At 35.3% G+C, this 27441-nt stretch overlaps 1 protein-coding gene, 1 long non-coding RNA gene and 1 pseudogene across 2 annotated transcripts; 2 read left to right on the top strand and 1 right to left on the bottom strand.

Moving 5' to 3' along the window:
* On the top strand, positions 1 to 1934 carry LOC130048739 (protein mono-ADP-ribosyltransferase PARP15-like; annotated as a pseudogene).
* A 4250-nt stretch (positions 1935 to 6184) lies between these two features.
* LOC125654009 (uncharacterized) lies at positions 6185 to 8153 on the top strand. The gene is made up of 2 exons (XR_008797205.1): positions 6185 to 6286; positions 6408 to 8153. It is a non-coding gene; the product is annotated as an uncharacterized LOC125654009 (long non-coding RNA).
* A 3983-nt stretch (positions 8154 to 12136) lies between these two features.
* Positions 12137 to 26974, bottom strand: LOC125654008 (protein SSUH2 homolog). Its single transcript, XM_056145084.1, has 11 exons — positions 26904 to 26974; positions 25446 to 25472; positions 23992 to 24153; positions 23801 to 23870; positions 23463 to 23592; positions 18885 to 19070; positions 18162 to 18334; positions 17082 to 17174; positions 16708 to 16810; positions 15308 to 15412; positions 12137 to 13286 (listed from the first exon to the last, which is right to left on the bottom strand). Exons 1-11 carry the CDS (start codon positions 26914 to 26916, stop codon positions 13140 to 13142), a joined length of 1209 nt encoding a protein of 402 aa, XP_056001059.1. The 5' UTR covers positions 26917 to 26974; the 3' UTR covers positions 12137 to 13139.
* Between the last annotated feature and the right edge of the window lie 467 nt (positions 26975 to 27441).

Raw genomic sequence — 27441 nt, 5'->3', positions numbered from 1 at the left:
ATGCATACGACAGTTTTCACATAATTTAGTTGTGCAACATTTCATTATTGTGGTGTAGATAGATAGATCTGCGTCTTTGTGAAATACCTAGTGTTTACGCAGCTCAGTTCTAATGCTATTGTAGTGGTATATGTTTTGTAGTACCAACATACAACTAAATTTGTTCTCCTGCAGAATATTCAAGACATTGTTGTTAAATGTCTGGAAAAGGCAGAGCAAGATCAAATGGTTTCTGTATCTTTCCCGGCTCTTGGAACCCGCTACAGACACCATCCCGCCAAGACAACAGCTCAAGGGATGTTAAGTGGAATTGAAGAGTTCTCAAAATCCCACACCAGTACCTCTGTAAAACAGATTCACATATTGATATATGGAGATCGGCACACAGAGATATCCAAGGTTAAATCAACAAGCAATGTTTCTTTATCATGGTATCCTATCGATGTATCCAACCTAATTTCAGATAATTTGCTTTGCAGGCTTTCGTTGACGAATCTGTCGGGTATCAAGGTGCCTCTCGGAGCCTGAGCGCTGGACACCCGAGTACTGTCGCCAACAGTACCATAAAGACCTCTGTCCACCCGAATACTGGACGACTTTCACTTCAGACAAATCTATAAAGGTATTAAATGCTTTTGATGTACCGTGTATATGTACTTTATTCTTATGGAAAATATGAAATTTCTTATGTCAAAACAATTTAGAACTTAAAATGTCTACCATCAAAGTTGCACAACCCTAACATGTACCAAACAAAGGAACGTATTGTGTTACTGTACTTTAGCTGTGGAAGACTGAGTGTGATCAAGATTACCATAAGCTAGTAGATGTGGATTCTGTAACAGAGAAAGCTGTGGAGAAGCTCGTCCTATCTACGTGACAGCAACAGAAATTGGGTCATGGCAGAGATGCCGCTGGCTTGTCTAACTTAAAGTATTCCGGCCTTAAAGATTTGAAGATTCAAAGGCTGGAAAATATCGACCTGTATGAAAACTACTCTCATTTTAGAGCGCGGTTATTCCACAAGGCAGGTGATATAGGGGTGTTCGAGCAGTTAGACGGTGTGTCTCAAAGTTCCAAAAACATCGCTACAACAGAACATCTGGACGAGGATTCTATTCTTAAAAGTGAACTATACCCTGAAATAAACGAACATTTTCTTTTTCACGGAACCAAGGCCGACACATACAAGAAAATCCTTTCACAGGGTTTAGATTTCCGTATGGCAGGCGAAAAGGGCATGTTTGGTCAAGGAATGTATCTTGCCGAAAGTTCAACGAAAGCAGATCAGTATACAGGTGCCAAAACAAAACCGTTCGACATTATCAAAAAGTCTGGACTTATGTAACAACTAAACGGTCTTCCATTACAAATTACATTTCTTTTATATCTATACAGAGATTGATGGGTGTGTTTGTCTCTTTCAGATCCCAAAACAGACAGAACAAAAGACGAAAAGAAAATGTTTTTGGTCAGATCATGTCTTGGTAAAGTTCACCTGACTCAAGTTGCCAAGCCCAAGCTTCACAGGCCTCCTTGTTTTCAGTCCGGCTGCGAATCCGACTCGTGTGAACATTCCGAGTTTGAGCGCTGTGATAGTGTTGTTGGCGAAGGAGCTTGGATATTCCGAGAGTTTGTTACGTACCATCAATACCAAAACTACCCCGAGTATCTCATCAATTATATTAGAACGTGATGGAATGTAGACGGATAAAGTATAGGATTTTGGAACTCTCTAGAAAAAGAAACTACGAAAATTATGCGTCACATGGACAATTCCTAAATTATATACCAATATCAGAATGTTTTAAGTGAATATAGAGTACCAACATGTATTGTTAGATTAAACTCACTTTGTTAAATTATAACAGTAGTTATTGAAATCGATGTCGTATATACATGAATGTACAAATAAACACCACATTGTACCAACATTGAAGTGTCATTTACGATTTCATTATCAAAATCTTCTTTTATGTCATGTACTATGAAAATAATTTACAAAGTTTTTATGAAAAAGATTTTCAAAAGTCCAGTATCAAATGAATTTTGAAAGAATATGTTTGAGACAACAGATACTATTCATCTGAAGAAAAGGTGGATAAAGTCTTACAATAATGTAAACCATCTGATCTATTAGAATTGGATTTCAAAAATTTAATAACGTAATTTTAACTGAGGAAAAATCATATGGGACTGGGAAAGTAATATCTAAGATATGTCATTTATATTCAAACAAATGTGAAGATATATTGCATCTATTATTGAGATGTACAGAATTGACCGATTTTAAAATAATTTCTGTATCTAGTATATAGAAAATTTATTGAAAGATAGTGAGAATTCTGTTTATATTGATTTGAACTTTGAAGTAGTCTTTATATCCAACTACGTGTTCTTAATATGAAAAAGAACTTGATACCTTGTTAGAAGGGTTAAATGTATGAGGAATATGAAAATCCCGTACTAGACAAATCAAAACAAAGTTGCATACCATATATCCTTCTGTGCTTAATAAACCAGAAGTTATCAAAGAATTAGATAGGTTACATGTTTTATAAATGACGAATATGTTTTGGTTCCAGCTGACAAAACTTGTAACAACATTGTCTTTGTTTGCAAGCCTCATTATTACAATTGTATTGTAAACGAACTTGGCATTAATTCCACATTTGGTAATCGTACTTATACTCCAACTGCCCTTTTAAAAGATGAAATTCTTCAAAATCATGCTACAGTTTTAGACATTTTTGATATCCTAGTCAATGGTATGAATGAATGTGAGTTATCGTACCTATATTGGATTCCTAAACTACACAAAAACCCTTACAAGGAAAGATACAATGCTGGATCCAGTAAATGTTCTACCAAGCCCCATCTTTGCTCCTCACGAAAATATTGACAGCTGTGAAGGAGAAACCTCAAATGTAATGTGCTACAACATATGCCAGAAGTGGTTTGAATTAAATGTGAACTCTAAACAATTCTAAAGAACTTTCAGGTTTGAAATTTCAAACCCTTTCCCAAATCAACAACGTATGACTTTTCAACATTTTAAACGACCATTCTTCGTGAAAATTAAAGACCAGACTTTCTGACATCACAGACAGTTGCTTCTTCAACGAAAAAGAAAAAAAAAATATTTGTATCTAGTGATCAGTCATCAAAATTTTACTTTATTAAACACCACTCTGATTCCACGCACACGTTCTCTTAAGTTGAAATAAAAAAAATTGTTGGGGTTCCTCATTGACAATATTATTCGTAGCATTTGGTGATCAGGGAGGCGTTTTACAAAAGAACTTGCAACTTACGACCAACTTTACATACTGGAATTTTCCAGTTTAATGTAAGATCATTCACTCCAAATGGAAAATATTTTTCAAAACAAAAATGTTGAAAATTAAGCCTCAAAAAAGGTTTACTTCATTCACTCAAAGTAATAACAGTGTAATACAATCAACGACTTGTGACTTTGACGTAAGTTGTTTTGTAAAATGTGCCCCAGGTCTGTTAGAATTCCAGTTGGCACGAACTGTGCTCCTGTGTTCATTCAGACATATATAGTTAACATTAATTCAAGGGATATATATTGCAGCTATATGTAGTTACTGTAGATGCAGATGACATACGGGGAGAACATGTAGAGAATTTGGAAATATGATCTTTTAGTATGTAATGTAATGATATACTCTTCAAGTTGATAATAATAAAAATAATCATAACTTATATTTGTGTTTAATAGGCAATCACCAATTTCTCTCTCAAAATTTAAGTAGAAATTACACACCATATCTTAAGTTTGTGAAATCATGATATAGATTAATTAGAAATCTTATTTTGAAATTCTTATCACAATCAAGTAGTACATTGTACATATCAAATGGGACATACAATTTTGATATACACACGTGTATTTATCTTGGTATTTGTCTTATGATAAATGTTATACATTGATTTTGTAGGAAGTATCATATTGACATTTTGGCGGAAGCCAAGTCGGAAGCATCAGTGTATGTTCGATCCGTATAGTGCTGTAAAGGCTATGAAAGGGTGTGGTTTATTTTACTGAATTTGTTTTATCAGGACAGCATATCACATTATAGTTTAGTTGTCTCTATGCCATTGAAAAGACGATCAGCTATGATGACTCTATATACGCAAAATTAAAAAAAAATGAGAAAGATTGTGTGTTCATCGTTTGAGAAGGTTTTGTTAATTTTGTAATATATGATTCTAAGATAGAGGTATGCCGTCTATAATAGGGTATTGTAATGAAATATATATATATATATATATATATATATATATATATATATATATATAAGATATTGACTGTCCCAGCATACCAAATGACTTCAACATGGCCATCATTGGTATGTTACAGTTATATGCCAGATCTTCTTATAATGTTGAAATATAATTCACATACATATATTTTAAAAATATGTTAAACATATCTATCTGAAAAAGTGACAATGAAGAACGTCCAGATTCTTGAAAATAGAGGACTTCCATTGTTTTGTGGTCAAATATCAAAGTCATAAGTCAAAGTTGAAATACTTCCTCATAAGTAACTAGTCATGTATTAAAAATGTTAGTTTTAAAAACGTCATACCTGGTACTGGCACATTAGTTCTTGCACATAAATAGTAAGCAGAGCTAATGTTGAATTACAAGGGGATTAATGCCTCATGAATCAACAATAAATTGCGATCTTTATGTATGCTATTTAGTTTTTTTTTTCTTGAATAATTTTTTAGATCAATGATTCAGTTTAAATGTCACACTTAATTCGAGTGGCAAAGTGAAAAAGTGTACACGATAGTTTGAAAAAAGTACAATGCAATTTGTGATATATGTGCAATGTATGTAAAAATCATGTACATTTGAAAAAAATAATAATGAAATGATAAAAAAAAAACCCAAAATCGATGCATTGATTCAATTATCTGTTACAAAGTTTTTGTGATCGAAGAACATACATGATGTATAATAAAACGAGATTAATTGAAAAGAATGTGAAATTCAAGTTTGTTGTCTTATAATCGTTTGTTACCATAGCAGGACTTCTTTGTCTAAAACATTACTTCTGCATCGATTCCGAATGTGAAAAGAAACAATTTTCTTTTACATAGCAACAAACATTAGTTCTCAAATTAGTCGAACATCAATAGCAGTCAGTTATCAAGATTATATATTTTGAATACAGAGAATATTGTATTGAAAAATGCATTCCTACTGTCATATCATGACAAAATGCATTTTGTTTCCATGAAAATACAGCTTATGAAATAAATTCTCAAACATGTATCATTGTTATCTGACAGTACTTGTTTTAAAGTATGCTGAATAAGCATCCATTTGTGTCAAGCTGAATGCGGGAATTTTTTATCCATCATTCAAATTTGCCACTAAAATAGTTTATTCAATATGTATGAAAAACACATATCTTCCGACAGAAATAAAACATAATAGAAATATTCAAACCTTTAACTAATTGTCAAACTATGTAATAGAAATGCTAAATATCATTTCGCAAATTATATGGTCGTTATAACGATCTACTTCATCAATACAACCTATCATTGAGTCAAATTTTGTCTGACGTGTACCGATTGTTAAGCCGTTCCTGGCAAACTGATTTTGACTACGGATAACTCCGTTTACCTGATCAGGATGTAATGCTCACGGCGGGCGTGACCGGTCAACAGGGGATGCTTACTCCTCCTAGGCACCTGATCCCACCTCTGGTGTGTCCAGGGGTCCGTGCTTGCCCACCTCTCTATTTTGTATTGCTTATAGTAGTTATGAAATTGATCACTGTTCGTTTTCTTCACATTTCATGATGATTTTATATGAAATCAAACATTCAAACCCAGCAGAGTCGAATAAAAAATGTCATTTCGCATGTAAAAATGGACTCTTTTGTGACTAGAAAGACATGTACGTGTTACCATGTCAACAGAGTTGCTTACCAATCAAATTTTGATGGTTTCACATTACTTATGTCATATTAAGTCGATGTGCCAAATTTGAAAAATAAAAATTCGGGAGCATTGCATGCCGGATCCCTTATATAAATGTTTAAGTGGTTGCAGATAATGGCTCTTACATGCAATACTTATTTCCTGTACAGGACTCGTCCTACTTATATGTTCAAGGCTCTCTTCTGAATAAAATCGTTGTTTTCTTATTAGAGCTATAAGTCAACGACGCTCCTTTAAATCACACGGTGGACACCAGACGACAAATACATTTCTGGTTGTACTCACATTAATTATAAGTAAGTATTTGTGAATAGAAAGTGTTCTTCGATAAAGACAGAAACATTGCAATCATTTATAGGATAGACAATTTACATTCTCATCATAGTTTATTAATTTTGAAATTTGTTATTCTTTTAGGTCAACCAAATATCTATCTACAATGGATTCTTTCGAAATGAATACGACTGTATATGAGAATGCTTTACAGAAATATTTTGAAACCTCTCGTCACTACCTTGACGGCAATACATCAAATACAGATGGACATTTCAATGTATTTTTGAACTCTACTACAAACACTGACACATCGGAGAACGGAACTCAGGCAGTCAGTGGAAACAATGCCAATGTTCCTCTTCTGTTTTTCACTTTGGATAGATTTCAATCGGAATCCTCTAAAATTATAGCAGTGGTCATCCTGGTCATTGGAAGTCTAGGTCTGGTCGGCAACATTTGCACTATTCTCAAGATATGGAGTGATAAAAAATTCCACACACCAACATTTGCTGTCATCGGATGTCTGGCCTTTGCTGATTTTCTTTCCATTGTACGATGTTATGCTAATTATTTTACCAATTTGTTATTTCACAGTATTCAATTTTTTATAGCGCTTTTCATTCCATTTGAAACATCTTATTGCAGTTCCCTTGGACACATGATTTTACTCTTTGTGGTCAGATACTTGATAACCGTTCATCCCTTACAGAGTAGAATTCACCTGACCACATTAGTAGTCATATTATGGTCTGTCACGGTGTGGATATTAAGTTTGATATTGTCATTATTTGAGACATTATATGTGAAACTTTTACTTTCTCATCAGAAAGAAAACATATTACAAATATACACTTGGAGTCAGAATCTTGTTACTTTAATCCAGACTGTTTTCCCGTTTTGTACCATAATAACTCTACATTGTTTAAAAATGAAACCCCTGAGATCGTCACTAGTCTGTGCGAAAACTAAAAGGAAAATGAATTTAATCATCACTGTAATTCTCAGTGTTTTTCTAACTTCTCAAACTTTGGTTATTGTGTTTATTACAATATAATTACTAGATTCTTATGGAATTTTGAGCTCTCATATCCCAATGTCCGAGTTACAAACATATTTTGTGTGTGTACGAATCCTATTAGAATTTGTACATTATTCTTGTAATCCGTATATATACTTTTTAATTTCCTGCTGCTTTAAATGTAAATGTATATGCACAAAAAAAGATAATATTTAGTTGCGTTTAGTTTTTTTAATATTGCAGAATTTGGAAATTTCTTACCTGTATTAAGGCACAAAATTTATATTACTCAAATCTTAAAAGAACTTAACGTTTCTAAAAAGGGGCTAGGTCATCCAATCTCTCAACATTTCAACACTAAACGGAATATATTTATGCTGTAAATGACATTGCTACGCATTTCTTTCTGCATATCTATAAACTCGACATTTTCAGACATGTATATGTGAGCAAAAAACTAGCAGATCAAATGACGTCATGGTACATAGCAAAGCACTGTCTTTAACGCCGATCATTTGAAGAGGTTATTTTGTCTTTTGAAGATGTATACAAAAATATTTGTAATTCCTATGAAGTTTAGAATTTATCATTTTACTTTTAACACTATCCAAAGTAGTGACTGAAAAGGCTCTATACTGGATAGGATCTATAATGTCCATCATGGTGATTGCAAAGGGTGCTCTTTAATATTGTACATCTAGAACATTGTATTTTCGAAATAAAGCAAACAGTACAACTGTGTGTATAAATGCTACTTTAAAAGTGAAAAAGGAATAGTATTCAAGAAAAACACCAGTAGATGATGTTTAAAATATCTGTATGTGAGGTAGAAAACATGTTTACATGTAGAAAATAAAGGTGAAACATGGTACAAACTTCTTCGTTTCATAGTGAATTAATCCTTAGATATAGAGAATGCATTGTGTATTCTTCAAGAAGCAGTCTTATCTAGTCGAACAGGTTTCCTTGAACACAACGCAGTAAGTCAGTAGTTGTCCTTAACTAAAGGCTTCTTTATTTAAGAATAAAGACTAGCATCTGTTTTATAATGAAGTGTCTGGTAGATACGAGAGGAAAAAGAATTGATATGTCGATCACTTCTTAATCAATGGGCGTTATAAAAAGATACATTGAGTTTTATAGGGCAAAAATGATATAAAGTGCTTAAAAATATATGGTCCAAAGTTAGGAAGAAAATATATTAAAAAAATAAATATCTTTTGTAAACCAGATCTCTGCTTTGATCGGATTTAGTGTTACAAATTGTTTCTCCGTTTTGATCACAATTATTCTTCCGTTTTGACTACAGTTGAACTTCGGTATCTCGAGCACTGATATCTCGAATACCAGGGATATGTCGAAGTGAGTTAGAAGTTGCAACTACATTTTCTTTGTGAAATTTAACCTCAAAATCTCGAACCTCGGATATCTCAAAGTTTTTTCGTGACTCCATTGAGAGGTGGATAACAAGGTTAACTGTATAATGTACACTATTCAACCTACTAACTTCACGCACTGGGTGGAATATGACAAGGGGGTCCTAATAGCTCTTTAGCTTAATTTTTGATAATGACAAGCACAAGCAAAATGTAGTGACTGAAAAGATAACGTACAGAGATGAATCTCATAACTCGGACAAGGAATACAAAATTAAGATTTGGGCAAACACGGACCCCTGGACATACATGTGCCAGAGGTGGGATCAGGTGCGTAGGAGAAGTAAGCATCCCCCTTTTGACCGGTCACACCAAACATGAGTCCTATATGATAATAGAAATAATCCGTGGTCAAAATCAGTGTGTTAACAACGGCTAGACTATTGGAATAAAACATGTCAGACAGCATTTATCCCGATGACAGGTTGTATTATTATCCTTCAGAATAATAAAGTCAATTTCATTGGTCGAGAGCTGGTCACGTGGAGGGAGTCAATTCGTGATGTATCCCTCACGCGCAGGGTGACAACTCTGTTGTCTCCCTTTAGAAGATAACTTTTAATGGCACAAGGGAGAAAGCTCTACTAAAGAATAATTGAAAATATGCGGGATTGTTAATCATAAACTTCAGCGCCAACATTAACGCTCACAAATAACAATCAAGAAGAAAAATATTTCCATTCTAATGCAATTTTGCATTTCACTTGATGTTCATGTTATTGTCTTGAAATACGTTACGAAATGTTTACGTTTGACGTTATGTTTTTGTATTATTCTACTTGGACGTCACAATTGAAAGTTTTCTCTCGTTTAACTTTCTCAAACCTCAATGTTTTGCTTTCGTTAACATATACATATACATCTAATAAATGTATGGCATTGAGTGTAAAACAAAATAATGTATGAAGTTGAGGGTAACATTAATTTCAGCCCTCGAAAACTATTGAAAAGTTATCAGAATTTTCTGCAGAGAAAGTTAGTACGAGTTTGTTGACGTTTTAGATAATAAAAAATAAATAAAAAAAGATACATAGTAAAAGTGTGATAGTTGCCATAATTGTATATTGGCAAACTAGATCATTGTAACAAATGACCTTAGAATTTGCGAAATACTGACTTTATACGAGTATTGAAACCCCTGCCGCATCAACCTGTTTGTAAGTAGCCTTTTTCGATTTATAAACTGATCATACGCAGAACAGGTTCTTACGTATCGAATCATGTTCAGAGCCATAAACGCCATATGCAGGTGGTAATGGAATATTGGATGTTTCAAGGGTTTGTGTTTGTACTGGTTTTTTATTTTCTATTCTTGATAGGATGATATGAGATTGGTCATTGATTGTCATCATCACCTTTTCACAAATAGAAACGTGGCAATTCATTAAGGTTGATCAAGATAAACTGCTCTCGGTGGATGTGACCGGTCGACAGGGGATGCTTACTCCTCCTAGGCCCATGATCCCACCTCTGGTATATCCAGGGGCCCGTGCTTGCCATACTCTTAATTTTGTATTCTTTATGGGAGTTATGATATCGATCACTGATCTTTGTATTAATCTTTTCTATATACATGTAAGTTATGTTTTGTGAGTATGAATGAAGGCGAATTTTGATGTGAAATATGTTAGATATTTACTAGATATTCATCTGTAAAAACCTCCCAAAATCTTTCGTTGTTAGAGGAGTATAAAAAAGAAAGATACTCTCAATGTCCAAATCGAAGATTGAGAAAGGATAACTAACTTACTTTCAAACAGCGTATACGTCATTTCTGTTAGAACTAAACATTGTCCCTTTAATTTGATCAATGTTTGAAGGCGGTGGCAACTGAGAAGGAAGATTTGTGAGGAAGACCCATCAATCTCACTCCAGAATTACATTTCCTTTCTCTCACACATCTGCCAACATCTACCTTTTGATAAGAAAAGAGCAAGCGTGTTGAATTGTGCAGAATTATCAATGCATTTACAAAATCGTTTTCATTTTCGAAGTTGTTATTTCACAAACGAATTATATCAAATCATTTCTGAACAAATATTAACACGTGAAAAAAGTCATTGTGGAATAACGATTACCTCATTGTTGTGGAGAAAGTCATGTAAATAATATTCTATTATCACCTGCATATGATATTTATGCGCATCTGGTGCATCAAAATTGGTACCGTATAAGTTTTACATTATGACCCCTGGGTCGAGGCCTCTGCTGGTGGACTGTTAGTCCCCGAGGGTCTCTACAGCCCAGTAGCTAAGTACTTCGTTACTAGCTTGAAAATACGGATGTATATTTAATTGCTGTTATAAAATTTAGAAATTCATTTCAAAATTAAGGATTATCTCCGTCATGCATAGCTCTTATCCTAGGACGAATTTGGCTCCACTTGTTTGGCACGCTGTTTTTGGCTATATTTAGATCTAAAACTTCATAGTTATTTCGGATTTCAAACATTTCGGTTGAGCATCACTGAAGAGATATTATTTGTCGAAATGCGCATCTGGTGCATCAAAATTGGTACCGTATAAGTTTTACATTATGACCCCTGGGTCGAGGCCTCTGCTGGTGGACTGTTAGTCCCCGGGGGTCTCTACAGCCCAGTAGCTAAGTACTTCGTTACTAGCTTGAAAATACGGATGTATATTTAATTGCTGTTATAAAATTTAAAAATTCATTTCAAAATTAAGGATTATCTCCCTCATGCATAGCTCTTATCCTAGGACGAATTTGGCTCCACTTGTTTGGCACACTGTTTTTGGCTATATTTAGATCTAAAACTTCATAGTTATTTCGGATTTCAAACATTTCGGTTGAGCATCACTGAAGAGACATTATTTGTCGAAATGCGCATCTAGTGCATCAAAATTGGTACCGTATAAGTTTTACATTTATATCTCTCAACTGATTCGATATTAAAGAGCTTGTTCTGCCTATGATTAGTTTTTAAATCAAGGCAGGCTACTGACAAACAAGTTGATGTTACAGGGGTTTCAACACTCTCGATTAAAGTCACAATTTCGCAAAGTATATGGTCGTTATAATGATCTAGTTTGCCAATACAACCAATCATTGGGTCAAATGCTGTCTGACGTGCTTGATACCGATTGTTAGGCCATTCTTGGCACACTGCTTATGACTAAGGATTATTCAGTTTACCTGATCAAGACTTAGGGCTCATGGCGAGTGTGATGTTCGACAAGGGATGCTTACTACTGGTTCCACCTCTGGTATGCCCTAGGCTCCGTGTTTCCCAACTCTTTATTTTGTATTCCTTGTGGGAGTTATGAGATTGATGACTGTTCGTTATCTTCACCTTTCACGTTGAGTTGACGAACGATAACTCTAGGTATATAGTGCATATTCAGGCGGGTCAACAATTGTTTTCACCATTCTAACTTCTGGTTATTTCAGAACAGACAAACGCTCACAGCAATTTATTTCAATTAAACAGGAAAGAGAATGTTTACATACACAATATAAAAAAAAGAAAAGAAAAATCACTCTTCAGATTTATAAACAGATTCAGAAGAAAATACAAAATTCAATAGAAAAATAATGCTTAATCAATGCACTTGATATTCCAAGTACAAATCATGAACTCTTCCAACTATTGGCACATGTATAGTTGTGTTAAATACACCTTGATTAAAATCATCTAGGAAACATATTGTGTTAAAACCAAGACAATGTGTTAATAGCAGTCACACCGGAGTAGAGATCCCAGAGTACAGAGGAAATTTACATTTGCAATACAGTTGTGAAATATACAATAATTCTAAAATACATAATACTGCTTACTACGTCGTGTGTGCGTGACCTGGTTCAGAGTTTAATCAAAGCCGTTGGTAATCAAAAACTATAATGTGATAGGTTTTGACAATCTCGTTTCTATTGCAAATTGAATTCTTTCAAACAATCCCATCAATACATTTCTTTCAAGAAACACCTATATATTCTAAATTTAGGATAATATCAGTTCTGTGAGTTCGTTTTAGGAATGGGTGAAAAGTATGATGTAAAATACCTACTGAAATTGGATGAGGTTATAAGAGAACACAAGTCAATAATGAACTATACAGGAACCGTCTGAGGGGAGCCTATTCCAAGCCCTAGGGCTGTTTGCAGTCCTCATTAAATAAATAAACCATTGATTGAAATTCAATGTCTTTTCTGAAGCGTCATACTAATGTTATACCCTGCCCAATAGGTGACACATTTAAAATAAGATTAGTAGACAAGCGCAATAATTGAAATATTGGTTTTAGAAGGATTAATATCACATTGATAACATCGAGGACTTTGAAAGATATCAGACACAATGCTTAAGATAATTTTCTACATGTACTTTAAATTTCACAGAACAAAAATGTAATTTCTATTTCCAATGTGAAGTCCAAGACATCTCCTTTTTGGCGTGAACTTTTACAAGATGGTACAGCCCCAACAGCACTGTTGTGGATAATCAGGGGCGTGCACTTTACGTTCCAGTCCAAAGACCCAGTAGCGAGTATTCACCTCATCCCAAGTGTAGTGCACCTCCGTCACAGGTACTGCTCGCAGCCGTTGTCGCTGTAATGTCAAACACAGTGAAATTTTTACTGTTGAATATTCACATACTATCGCTGTAACGTCAAACATATAGACATTTTTACTATTGAATATTTACATATTCAGTACCATTCCTGATAACTTAGTTGTCATGAAATAAGTTTGAATTTATATTGAACTACAGTGTATTTCAGTAGTATATATGTTCGATATGGTGGTTCGTTAGTCCTACTTAAGACTAAGTAGATTGTAACAAATCTCGATGATAATTCAGTATTGTCTATAAACAGAGTGGGGGAAGTTAATGTCGCTACCTATTATTGGTGTAAATCATTCCGAAATGCATACTGAAGCAAGCAAAAACGATATACATTTATGATAAGGAATAAACATATATATATATGTACGCGTATGCATATATGTCAAGGATGTTTATATTATAGGGAAATTAAACAAATAACAAGAGACCCAAGAGCCACATCGCTCACCTGAGTTACCTTGGCCCATATCTGAAGACTTTCCATATATATTTCTATGTAAAACCGTAGTCCGTATTGTGGCCCCAACCTACCCCTGGAGGCCATGATTTTTACAAACTTGAATCTGCACTATGTCAGGAAGCTTTTAAGTAAATATCAGCTCCTTTGGCCCATTGGTTCTTGAGAGGATGATTTCTAAAGTGTTTTTTTTTCTATTTATTCCCAATTTCCCATGTAAAACTTTGATCCCCTATTGTGGACCCAAACTACCCCCTGGGGCCATGATTTGAACAACCTTGAATCTGCACTAGGTCAGGAAGCTTTCATATAAATTTCAGCTCTTCTGGCTCATTGGCTCTTGAGAAGAAGATTTTTAAAGATTTTCCCTATATATTTCTATGTAAAACTTTGATCCCCTATTGTGGCCCCAACCTACACCCGGGGGCTATGATTTGAACAAACTTGAATCTGCACTTTGTCAGGAAGCTTTCATGTAAATCTCAGCGTTTCTGGCTCATTGGCTCTTGAAAAGGTTTTTAAAGATTTTCCCTATATATTTCAATGTAAAACTTTGATCCCCTATTGTGGCCCTAATCTACCCCTGGGGTCTATGATTTGAACAAACTTGAATCTGCACTATGTCAGGAAGCTTTCATGAAAATTTCAGCTCCTCTGGCCCAGTGGTTCTTGAGAAGATTTTTGCATTTTTGTGATTATCTCCCCTTTGAAGGAGGCATGGCCCTTCATTTGAAGAAACTTTAAAGCCCTTTTCCCAAGAATTCTTTTGTCCAAGTTTGGTTATAATTGGCCCAGTGGTTCTTGAGAAGAAGATGAAAATGTGAAAAGATTACAACGACGCCAACGCCGACAGACAACGGACAAATTTTGATCAGAAAAGCTCACTTGAGGCTTCGGCTCAGGTGAGGTAAAAATCATGAGCTGATTTGTGCATTATTCCCAGAGTCTGTTGTTTTCACTTTCTCTATAATATTAGTAATCATAATCTGTGGTACAACATATCATCAGAAATCATATTCCGTAGCACAACATATCATCAGAAATCATATTCCGTAGCACAACATAGCATCAGAAATCATAATCTGTAGCACAACATATCATCAGAAATCATAATCTGTAGCACAACATATCATCAGAAATCATATTCTGTGGCACAACATAGCATCAGAAATCATATTCCGTAGCACAACATAGCATCAGAAATCATATTCTGTGGCACAACAAAGGAGATACCATACATGTAGTAGTATATATGTGGGAATATACGCGCATCAAGCATCATGGATCAAAGCTAAAAATAATCTCAAAATGTGTCATAGATCGGTAAAAAAAAATCCAGATGACACATTTTGAGATCATTTTTTAGCTCTGATCCTTGGTGTTTGATTCGCGTATATTCCCACATATATACTACTTATCATCAGAAAATGTAAACAATGAACCAGCAGAGGTTCATTACAGACACAACTTTGAGGAATGCAAATATTTCTAAGCCACACTGAGGTGTGCGAATGTGATAGAGCAGATTTGATAATGAACACGCACCTGCTTCAACTGTCTATCATTGACGTATGCACCTTTATGCTGGTTGACAATTCGCATGGAATTATTGTTTATTTCAGCTATTGGGTAGGAGGTAATTGGGAATACCTGTAATTAAGAATGATACCAATATGAACATATTAATACATGTGATTAAAAATAACACCAATATGAACATATCAATACCTGTAATTAAGAATAACACAAATATGAACATATTAATACCTGTGATTAAAAATAACACCAATATGAACATATTAATACCTGTGATTAAAAATTACACCAATGTGAACATTCAATACCTGCGATTAAGAATGACACCAATGTGAACATATTTTGAAAACAAGATGTGTTTGTGAAACACAAATGACCCCGATAATGGCCAATTCCGAAGATGGCCAAGGTCACAAGGGCAAATATCTTTGTACCAGTAGAAAGATCTTGTCAAATGAAAAGCTCATGTACAATATGAAAGCTCTAATATTTAACATTTAGAAGTTATGACCAATGTAAAAAAAAAAAATTGAAAGTAGGTCAAATGTCAAGGTCAAAAGGTTCAATACCAACGGAAAGGTCTTGTAACAAGGAATACTCATGTGAAATATCAAAGCTCTATAACTTACTGTTCAAAAGTTGTTTGCAAGGTTAAAGTTTTCAAAAAGTAGGTCAAACTCCAAGGTCAAGGTCACAGGTTCAAAAAACGTTGGTACCCAAGGAAAGGTCTTGTTACAAGGAATACTCATGTGAAATATCAAAGCTATATCTCTTACTGTTCAAAAGTTATTAGCAAGGTTAAAGTTTTCAAAAAGTATGTCAAATTCCAAGGTCACGGGGTCAAAAATGTTGGTACCCATGGAAAGGTCTTGTCACAAGGAATACTCATGTGAAATATCAAAGATCTATCTCTTATTGTTCAAAAGTTTAATATTAGCAAGGTTAAAGTTTTCAAAAAGTAGGTCGAACTCCAAGGTCAAGGTCACGGGGTCAAAAAGGCTGAAACCCACGGAAAGATCTTATCACATGGAATACTCATGTGAAATATCAAAGCTCTATTTTTTATTGTTCAAAAGTTATTAGCAAGGTTAAAGTTTTCAAAAAGTAGGTCAAACTCCAAGGTCAAGGTCACGGGGTCAAAAATGTTGGTACCCACGGAAAGGTCTTGTCACAAGGAATACTCATGTGAAATATCAAAGTTATATCTCTTACTGTTCAAAAGTTATTAGCAAGGATAAAGTTTCAGACAGAATGACAGACAGGACAAAAACAATATGCCCCCGATCTTCGATCTCGGGGGCATAAAAATACCTGTGTAATTTATATGGACATCCACAGACATGTAAATAGAAGATATAATTTAAATAATACCGAGCATCAGAATTATGATGAATACCTTGCGTTCTTACCTGATCTAAGACCTGCTCAAACACCATTTCTCCGCCTACTTGTTTGACCAGGTGATCTGGCATGTCGGAGCGCTCGATGATGTGCTCGCCAACATTATTTTTACTGTAATCAACATCAGGCTATTAAACAACACCAATGCATACGACAGTTTTCACATAATTTAGTTGTGCAACATTTCATTATTGTGGTGTCGATAGATAGATCTGCGTCTTTGTGAAATACCTAGTGTTTACGCAGCTCAGTTCTAAGAGTTGTGTATTTGTATGCTGATGTGAAGCTGTGAAATCTCGCAGTGTGACCACGGGTCTTGCCGTTTATGTATATCTAAAATGTTGTAATGCTGTGAAATATGAATTTCTGTAACTGTACTTACAAAGTGACAACCAGTTCTATGTAGGTTTTTATGTTCCTGTAGCCATCACATTCATCACATGTAATTCTACCGTCTCCTCCACATCTATCACAACTGTAAGGATAAAAATATACCAACGTGTTAAAGTGCAGCATGCCATGACATGACAATATAATGGAGAGAGAGAGAGAGAGAGAGAGAGAGAGAGAGAGAGAGAGAGAGAGAGAGGATGTTTACGTGTCCAATTCGAGAACTTTTTACTTTTATACAGACGTCACCAGATTTAGGTGAAGTGCCACAAATTTTGACTTTTACAGGTTGCTAATGGACGTAGTAGTGCCAGTTTTTATTCATGTCACTGCTTATCGTGATATAGGAATTTGTTTTGCATATTAATATAGCCGAAACCCCCGAGACTTGCTTCGGACGCCGGACGATGGTCACTAACTATGTTGAAGGCATTAGATTTGACGTGGCGCCGGGGTCGAGAATGACACCCGGGACTTCCAGGTAGCAAAGGAGGGCCCTATAGGCTACCAATCAGAGAAAGAAAAGAGCGAGAGAAATAATACACAGAAAGATACACACAGAGAATCGCCATTGGCAACGTACAGTTGATTACATATATAACGATCTAGTTCATCAATACAACCTCGCATTGGGTCAAATGCTGTCTGACGTGTTTCATACTGATTGTTAAGCCGTTCTTGGCACACTGATTTTGACTGCGGATAACTCCGTTTACCTGATCGGGATATGGGGCTCACGGCGGGTGTGACCGGTCAACAGGGGATGCTTACTCCTCCTAGGCACCTGATCCCACCTCTGGTGTGTCCAGGGGTCCGTGTTTGCCCAACTATATATTTTGTATTGCTTGTAGGAGTTATGAGATTGATCACTGTTCGTTATCTTCACCTTGCATATATACAAGTGAGTGATTTGCATAAATGATATTGAACACTTCCTCATAACTTTACATTCAAAGGGATGACTTTTTGAAATGTACACAGTATCAAGACAATATAATACAATCATTTAATACGTCCCAATTCTGACAAGAATCCATCTAGAAATGATTAAGGTGACCGTAACACTCCTTACCTACAGATTCCGTCTCCATGACATCGATGGCAGGTCTCACGAACAGGGTGACCTAGATTGTGGTCAAAATGCTCGTGCCACCCACGCCTATCACAGTTATCACATTCCGTCTGACCCCAACCGTGACATTCCCAACACCTCCAGTAACCCTGAGCATCACAGCGGTGACACGGCTAAAACAGAGAGAACAAGCATTGACAGTTTGCCTAATAATAGAGTTACACATGCCTATTCGCAGAAGACGTCAACCTTTATCAAATACCAGTTTGTGGAGGTAGTCTTTTTTCCAACATAATCACAAATATGATGAAATTATTTTTGGAATTGTTTTCGACACATTTGAAGTCCAAGGAAAAAAACTTGTTAACCCCAAAAGGGGCCGTTTAGTTAAGAAAAAAAGATAACGTTTTATTGTATATTGAAGGATAACTTATTGTTTTAATAGGTTTTAAAGTATAAAAAATACAAAATACGGCGGTATTCAAATACAAAGATGCCGTGCTCGTGTGTGTGCTGTGGTCTTGTAAAAAGCACCAAATATCGATCTGTGCACTTTGTCCCACTGTACCTAGCAGGGAATATGGGACACGAACCAAATCATCCTGGTGGGGGCACCTGTCAATGAACTGATGTCCCATTCATGGGGATCTTTCACTCCATGCAAGCCAGAAATGATGAGTACCAGCCATTTTATTTTTAAAATATACAATTGATTAAACTTACGCGGACAGTTGCTGTATGAGGAACCTCCATCTTCTTCGTGTGAGTGTGGAACATGCTGTCGGCAAGACAATGAATGTTCCATGGTGGGGGCGGTGGGCCGTTCTCCGGGCCATCCACGGGGCCACCTCGGTAAGGCACGTGCTTATACCCTGTCTCTCTACCCTCAGTAAATGTTTCTAAGGTGTACTACAATAAAATGTTGTCATAATTAACAGTTGAATCAGAACTGAAGAACTGTGAATGATAGTATTGTTTCGCCGCCTACCTTCTGGTAATTTTTTTTTAAAGTTATCATTTTTCAATGACTTTTTTTTTTTAAATATATCAATATAGATATTTATGGGAATTTTCATAAAAGTTGATTCATTTGACAAAACAAAGAGAGATAACTCTATAATTTTTGTTATTTAAAAGTCACATATTTTACTGTAGTAATCAATGGAAAATATTTTTAGAATATCTCCCCGTGAAACACAAATTCCTTTTCACAGGTATTATAAAGGTATTATAAATTGTCATGTAGCACTTTTGATGTTTCAAGGGGGGGGGGGGGGGGGGGGGGCATATGTTTGACAAATTAAATGGTTATTTATTTATATCAATCAGCATTTTAAGATATATGATGTTTTAAAGACTATCCCTTAATCAAAAGGAGTTGTAATTAAAAGCAATTAATTAATTAACACTGATATTAAAGTTAATTATCAATTACTTATTTTGAATTCTACTTTGCATTTTTAAAAATCTCATTAACAAAATTGCAAAGCTTTTTAAAATACATGCATGTACGAGTTATAATGTAGGTGGAAATCCAGAGTTGCCGTTCTTTCGAAATTCGTCATGGTAGTCGATGAAGAGGGAACTTGTCGAAAAACAATTGGTGGATTCAAACTCAGATATACGTTCATTCCGCAGTAGTGCATTTACTAATTTTTACTTATATACCCCAATCACTAAGTACAAAACTACAGACACGCGAACGCAAAAATACTGCACTGTTACGGCACGTTTGGTCGCCTTGGCACGTTCGGTCGCCGGGCGACGATACGTGCGGTACGTTTGGTCACCGACGACCATTCGTGCGGCACGTATCGTCGCCCGGCGACCGAATGTGAAGCGAGGGTGGGCACGAATGGTTGTCAATTTTAGGCCATACCCGAGCACGAATGGTCGCCACCCAGCCCCCTGTCCCAAACCCCAACTTTGCTTTTGTTTTGCAAAAAGGGTGTGTGTTCATGTGTGTATGTGTTCGTTCGTGCATGTCTGTGTGTATCTGAGTGACGGTGTGAGTGTGTGCGCGCGCGTATGTATATATGCATGTGCGTATACGTGCACGTGTGTACATATGTATGCGTGCGTATGTGTGTGCATTCATGTCTAATAAAGTTTGTTTTGCCATAGGCGTAGCTTGGGTTCGAATATTACCGAGGCAGAAGCTATCGACATTTTAACAACGCAAAAGGTGGGGGTTTTTTTTGGTGTTTTTTTTTTTTTACCGAGGCAGCTGCCTCGGTTGCCTCAGTGGAAGCTACGAAACTGTTTGCACTACAAACGCACATACGTACACACTTTTGTGACACAAGTCAAGTACGATACAAAGCCAACAAACAAAAAATCTGGGCATCTCTGGATGGAATTTGATGGGAATATATTTTGCAAACACATGAGTTGCAACATTTTAGCAACACAATTCTCTTACATACCATCCTTATGGCACGCCGTTTTTACATTTATTCCCCTTCATATATATCTTATAAATCTTATGAGACAACTTATAAAAGACATAAAATATCTTAATATGTTTTTATACGAGATATCTTATATAGTATATAATATATCTCATAAACTTTATAAGATGTCTTATTACCGTTTTTGATTTAAGATAGCTCATTAACTCTTATAAGATACTTTATAACCTTTTTAAGGTATCTTATAAAAGAAATGTTATAATGTATGTCATATATTTTATAAGATATCTTGTAAAACATGAGATATCTTATATGTTTTATAAGATGTTTCTTAAACTTTATAAGATATCTTATATTTTTATAAGATATCTCATAAATGATTTTTTTATAAGATATCTTATAAAGTATCATATTGTTGTGTAATACTTGCACTTGAGTGACACCTGTGACCTAGATTGTTCTAGCGTTCGATGTTTATCACGTAGTAGAAAGATGACGAACTGTGTCTTTCAAGAATGTACCAGAAAATTTATTCTGATTATAAATACAATGTGAATTTAGCGGATGATAAGCTCTGGTTAAACAAGCACTTTAGCTATTTTGGATTATTCTATAACTGGGACTAGGATTTAGGAATTTCGTTGGAAATTAACAGGTGATTTGTTTTGTATACAGATTCAGCTCGGCACGGACATTGTTTATTGGCGACCTATTGTAAGTACGTACTGTGTTATTATTGTATTTTTTTTCCAATAATTGCAAATTAATGTCACTACTTGTTTGACTGCCTTGTTAGTAAATTCTGCTGCTGGGTAACTCTGACCCAAAACAATATGAATTTACTTTTATAACATGTATAAGATATCTTACATTTATAAAACATATTTGATATCTCGTATGTTTTATAAGATGTCTCATAAAGTTGATGAGATATCTTATAAAAATTCATTTATGAGATATCTTCTTATAAAACATATGAGATATCTTTAATGTTTTATTAGATAGCTTACAAAGATAAATTTCTAAGATATCTTCTATCTTTTATAAGATATTTCATCAACTTTATAAGATATCTTGTTTGATATACAAGATATCTTATAAAGTCTATGAGATGTCTTATATAGTTTAAAATATATCTAATATATTTTATGAGATATATTATTAACTGTAAATTATATGAGACATCTTATGAAATTTATTAGATATCTTATTCAAAATAGAAGATATATCATAGATTATATAAGATACATTTATAAAGGAGTAAATATAAATATAACGTGACATACAACATGACAAGTATGAGTGCGCAAACACGCATACAAATACACTTGAGCACACAGAGTGAAATACAAAGCAAGTACTACCATTTGTCATGGTTTGATAAGAAAATGAAATCTTTAGATTCGCCATAAACAACACTGCGTGCACAGTTTTAATTTTAGTGAACATAATATTCATGAACAGCACTTTACCACTTACCATGTTAACTTAATGTAAAAAAGAAATCCATCAGTACTATCATGATGAAAACAATAAAAAAAAAAAAGGAATTTAAGCCAACTACAGTACTAGCGATAAGCATGGAGTAAAATGGACGGAATGGCTACAAAATAGGTACTTTTACAAAGTACGCATTAAATTGAACAAGTGGAGTAAGCAAATCTATAAATTTGCAACTTCATAGGTGTGAAGCACTTTTCATACATGAAATTGGCTCTCTCAAAATAGAGCCACTATTTTTAAATGTATTTAGCAGTTGAATTTGACGTGAGAGAGAGAGAGAGAGAGAGAGAGAGAGAGAGAGAGAGAGAGACTGTGTGTGTTTGCGTGAGTGTTTGTGTGTGTAAGTGTGTGTGTGAAAGAGAGAGAAAGATTACATGGGATGATTGTAGGGGCAGCGCGGGGGTAGCTCTGACTTGTTGACAGGTAGCCGTCTATAGAGGAATACTACAGTTTTGTGGGTATATCCATGCCATGTTTCGTGCACTCTCTCCTCTTGTAGGTCCACCCTTTTACGCCACATTTATGAAATGCAAAATTAGGCCTACATGTATTCTCTGCACACTTGAAACAGAGCTGTTTCGAATCGGAATAAGATGTGCTGTGATTTTTCTAGGGAGCGTCCATTAGCATCTGGTTGTTAATCGAAGGCTATTAGAAAGCACCATATCCCCCTTATAGCTATTAACTGCCAATGCGAAAGACTCGTTCGGTTTGATCAAACCGGAAGAAATTGATGAAGAATTTGGAGAAGAAGGTGGAGGAGGATTAGAAGGGAGAAAGAGAAGGAATGGGAATAGGTGCTGGAGGAGGAGGAGAAAATCAAAGTTGGGGTTTTGCAGTTGGGGCTTAGGTGGCGACCATTCGTGCTCGGGTATGACCTAAAATTGGCGACCAATTGTGTCCACCCTTACGGCACGTTCGGTTGCCCGGTGACGATACGTGCGGCACGAATGGTAGCCGGTGGCCAAACGTGCCAAAACGACCAGACGTGCCGTAACATTGCACTTTAAATGCGCGTGAATGCCAGGAGACAAATGATAAGTTATTAGACTGATTATACCGATCGACTTCCAGTTCTGTTGAATGCTGTATAATGAAAATATAAGACCACATCGACATCTCCTGCCTCGGCTCAATAAGCACATCGGCATCGCCTGCCTCGGTTCAATAAGCTGATAGCTCAGTCAGATGATTCTATGTCTTCTGTTTGTTCGTTACTTTTTTGCAGAAATCAGCCTGCCAGAGTTTAGTCAAATCTAGTCAGAGTTTAGTCAAGTAGATTTTGTGGTAAGAAACGTCAACATTGATACCCTCGCCCGTTTTAGGAAGGATATAGAAATAACCACGTACACGGAAGGCAGTGAGATGTATAGAAACAAATACATACATGGAAGGCAGTGAGGCCGTGATGGTGTGTAATGGTCATCTCCTCAGCTGGTTTGGCGCCATAGCAGCAATTCTCTGCCACAAATTCGATCATTGCCTGCCGACATGCCGCTTCGTCTAAATTAGCAATGCTGGAAAAATGGAAAAATATTAATGAACACAACGTTTAAAACAAAATGATTTAAAACATATTTTCATTAATTTTCATCTATCATCGTATTGATAGTCTAAGAGAAATGTTGCGAGACTACTGTAGTTGTACAAATGCAGTTAAAACAAATTCATAAAACTTCTATGTTATTTTGCAGCATTTAAAATTTAAAGTAAAAATGTACTAACTCCGAGAATTCCATTGGTGGAGGTGGACCCGATGGTGGTGGGGGTGGAGGGGGAGGGGGCATAAAATGCACTGGAAAAATATAATACAAATTCTATAGATGTCATGGAGACATGGTTTAATGTATAATATACGTGTAGGGATTGAAATTCAGATTTAAAAGTTAATTTAAGTCTGAGGTACATATACGTACTTTGCCCGAATCCGCCGACTTTCTCATACCCCGAGAACTGGGGCATACCCTGCATTGGGGGTGGGGCCACCGGAGGAGGTCCACCACCACCACCCCCTCGTCGAGGAGGTCCATTTCCCTGCCGGAAATCCGCGGGTGGAGGCCCCATGCCTGGTTGCCATTCTGTTGTAAAATTGATATATAGATGAATATACAGATAAATAGATAGGTGCATAAATAATTGAAATAGGATGGAGAGCATTTTGGCTGTGCCTAGAATCGAACACGAGCCCTTTAATTACTAGTCAGGTACTCTAAACACTGAGCAATACAGGCCGATATCCACGGGCCAAGTAGTCCCAAATACGATACTGTATAAAAAGCAAACTGATTTTTTTAAATCAACATTTTCTTGTTTTCATTGAATTTAATCAAACAACAAAATATTTTGCAATTGATTCCGATATTGTGATTCATTTACATATTATGCAATGAAGAACTATCTATTCTATATATAATTGGATAATTTTGAACAGTATATGACACTGTATATATTACATGTACAGGTAACTATGTGTTGTGTAATCACTTCTTACTGTATAAATTACAGGTAACTACGTGTTGTGTAATCCCTTCTTACTGTATAAATTACAGGTAACTATGTGTTGTGTAATCACTTCTTACTGTATAAATTACAGGTAACTACGTGTTGTGTAATCACTTCTTACTGTATAAATTACAGGTAACTATGTGTTGTGTAATCACTTCTTACTGTATAAATTACAGGTAACTACGTGTTGTGTAATCACTTCTTACTGTATAAATTACAGGTAACTATGTGTTGTGTAATCACTTCTTACTGTATAAATTACAGGTAACTATGTGTTGTGTAATCACTTCTTACTGTATAAATTACAGGTAACTACGTGTTGTGTAATCACTTCTTACTGTATAAATTACAGGTAACTATGTGTTGTGTAATCACTTCTTACTGTATAAATTACAGGTAACTATGTGTTGTGTAATCACTTCTTACTGTATATATTACAGGTAACTACGTGTTGTGTAATCACTTCTTACTGTATAAATTACAGGTAACTACGTGTTGTGTAATCACTTCTTATTGTATAAATTACAGGTAACTACGTGTTGTGTAATCACTTCTTACTGTATAAATTACAGGTAACTATGTGTTGTGTAATCACTTCTTACTGTATAAATTACAGGTAACTACGTGTTGTGTAATCACTTCTTACTGTATAAATTACAGGTAACTATGTGTTGTGTAATCACTTCTTACTGTATAAATTACAGGTAACTATGTGTTGTGTAATCACTTCTTTATTTATGTATGCATATACTCAGTATTTGTATGTATTTTGATGCTGAGGGCCCATTGATTGGAAAATTAAATATGTTCTATATATGTTATGGAATTTTATTTTTATAAATACACGGAATTGGGTGATACTTACGTTGGGGCGGAGCGCCTCCGTATTGCCCTGCAAATAATCATTACATCGATTTCAATGATTGGTATCAAATGCTAAAAAAAGATAAAGAAGCAAAATATGTGATTATTAAATAAAGTTTAAAGCAACATTTATTTCTTCTTTGAGGCAGCTTAAGTTACAATTGATATTCGTAAACTGTATTTTACAGAGAAAGAAAGTGTCTTGAATTAACCTTCAGTGTAAAAAAAAAATATATCATGATATTGTAATAAGATTCTAAATATAGGTAGGACCACACCATCACTATACGAACGCACTGACCTTAATAATATTAACAATTGCTCTTTTCTTTAAAATTTGTGTAAAGGTCAAAATTAATCCCTAACACCGGCGAAGTTAAGCCTGAATTCTTATCTCCTCTCAAGCGTTCCATAGACTACTATTGATCATTAAATCTTTTACAGGGATTTTGAAATACAGAACTTTGATGTTTTCGTCATAACAAACACTTGGTCGTTTCCTAAACAGTGTGACGTATTTTCTTTTTTAAAAGGCGCCCTTCGTCATTTAATAAGATTTTGAAATATGACAAATTCTTGTCTGAACTGATAAACGTAACAAATGCATTGAGAGAGAGAGAGAGAGAGAGAGAGAGAGAGAGAGAGAGAGAGAGAGAGAGAGAGAGAGAGAGAGAGAAAGAGAGAGAGAGAGAGAGAGAGAGAGAGAGACTCATATTATGATTTATGAATATTACTTTTGTTGAAATTGTGATAAGTCTTTCTTATTGACTATTTCAAAATTTCAATACCCGGCGAAGGATTCCTCTGTACAGCTAGATATAGATATAGAATGTATTAATTAAGGGGGTGGGGTGGGTGGGTAAGGTCAATTTGTAAAAGAGATTTACCTGGCAACTACAACAGATATATACGCTATCGAATTAATAACGTCCTGTCAATGACTAACCCCAATCCTTCTCAGTTTTAAATGTCAACCTAGATCCTGGACATCACCTTACTGCACTGATAAGCATATATGTATTTTCACTACTACCTTAATTGGTTTCTATTAATGAACGTCTATAAATCTACAAAGCGATTTCAATAACAGTACATGCATATCAACTTCTTATATACTAGCTCCTATTTCGCTATATACCTGAATGTTTGGTACTGCAGAGGGAAAAATATAAGAAAATAAAAGTCGTTGCTTCGATCTTGCATATAATATATATACTCTCTATAAATTTTCTTATTTTGATAATGCATCGAAAACATATTGAAAAACACAAAGGCCTATCCCATTGAACGGCCCAATAACCATTACCAAATCCACGTACATACTGAAACAGCTGTAAGTTAAACAGCGGGTATAAATTACACAGATGAATATTGATTACTTAGAACTTTTGAAAATGCTTCTACATTGTTTATGATTAAAAACATTGAATAAGAAATACTCAGGGAAAAAATGACAGACCTGGATGCGCCATGTCGGTTCTATTCCGTTACTAAAGACGCTACCATAGCGAGGAATCAATATTTATAACTCGGGTACGGTACGCAGTTGCAGTCATCTCTCTCTCTTTTTTTATTCAAAGTTTGCAAACATTTTGTAATTTGCAATATCCTTGTGTGTTTTATTGTAATTAATTATTTTTTAATGCGAACTTTGCTCGAAGAAGCTGAAGTAATCCCGTGGCGTTTGACATGACGTTGGGTTGTCAGTTTATCGTAAAGATACATGTATGTTCAATAAACAGGAACATCGGACCCAGTTTAGTTTTCATTTTGTTTTGTGCATGTACATTGATTAATCTAGGTTGAGATTCGGCTCGGCTGAATATTTGGACTGACGTCTTCACCGAATCTCGGAGCAGTCCTTCATAATTCATGTCTGGAAATTTACTTTCAGCTTCGGCCACTTCTTGCGATTATTGTGCCTAAGTGCACATTAATTGCTAGAACTGGCCGAAACTGAAAGCAAATTTCTAGACATGAATTATGGAGGACTGCTC

This window comes from Ostrea edulis, chromosome 7 (genome assembly GCF_947568905.1).
Source record: "Ostrea edulis chromosome 7, xbOstEdul1.1, whole genome shotgun sequence".
NCBI classification, from domain to species: domain Eukaryota; kingdom Metazoa; phylum Mollusca; class Bivalvia; order Ostreida; family Ostreidae; genus Ostrea; species Ostrea edulis.
The sequence above is the reverse complement of the archived record's forward strand: the minus strand, read 5'-3'. Positions and strand labels throughout refer to the sequence as shown.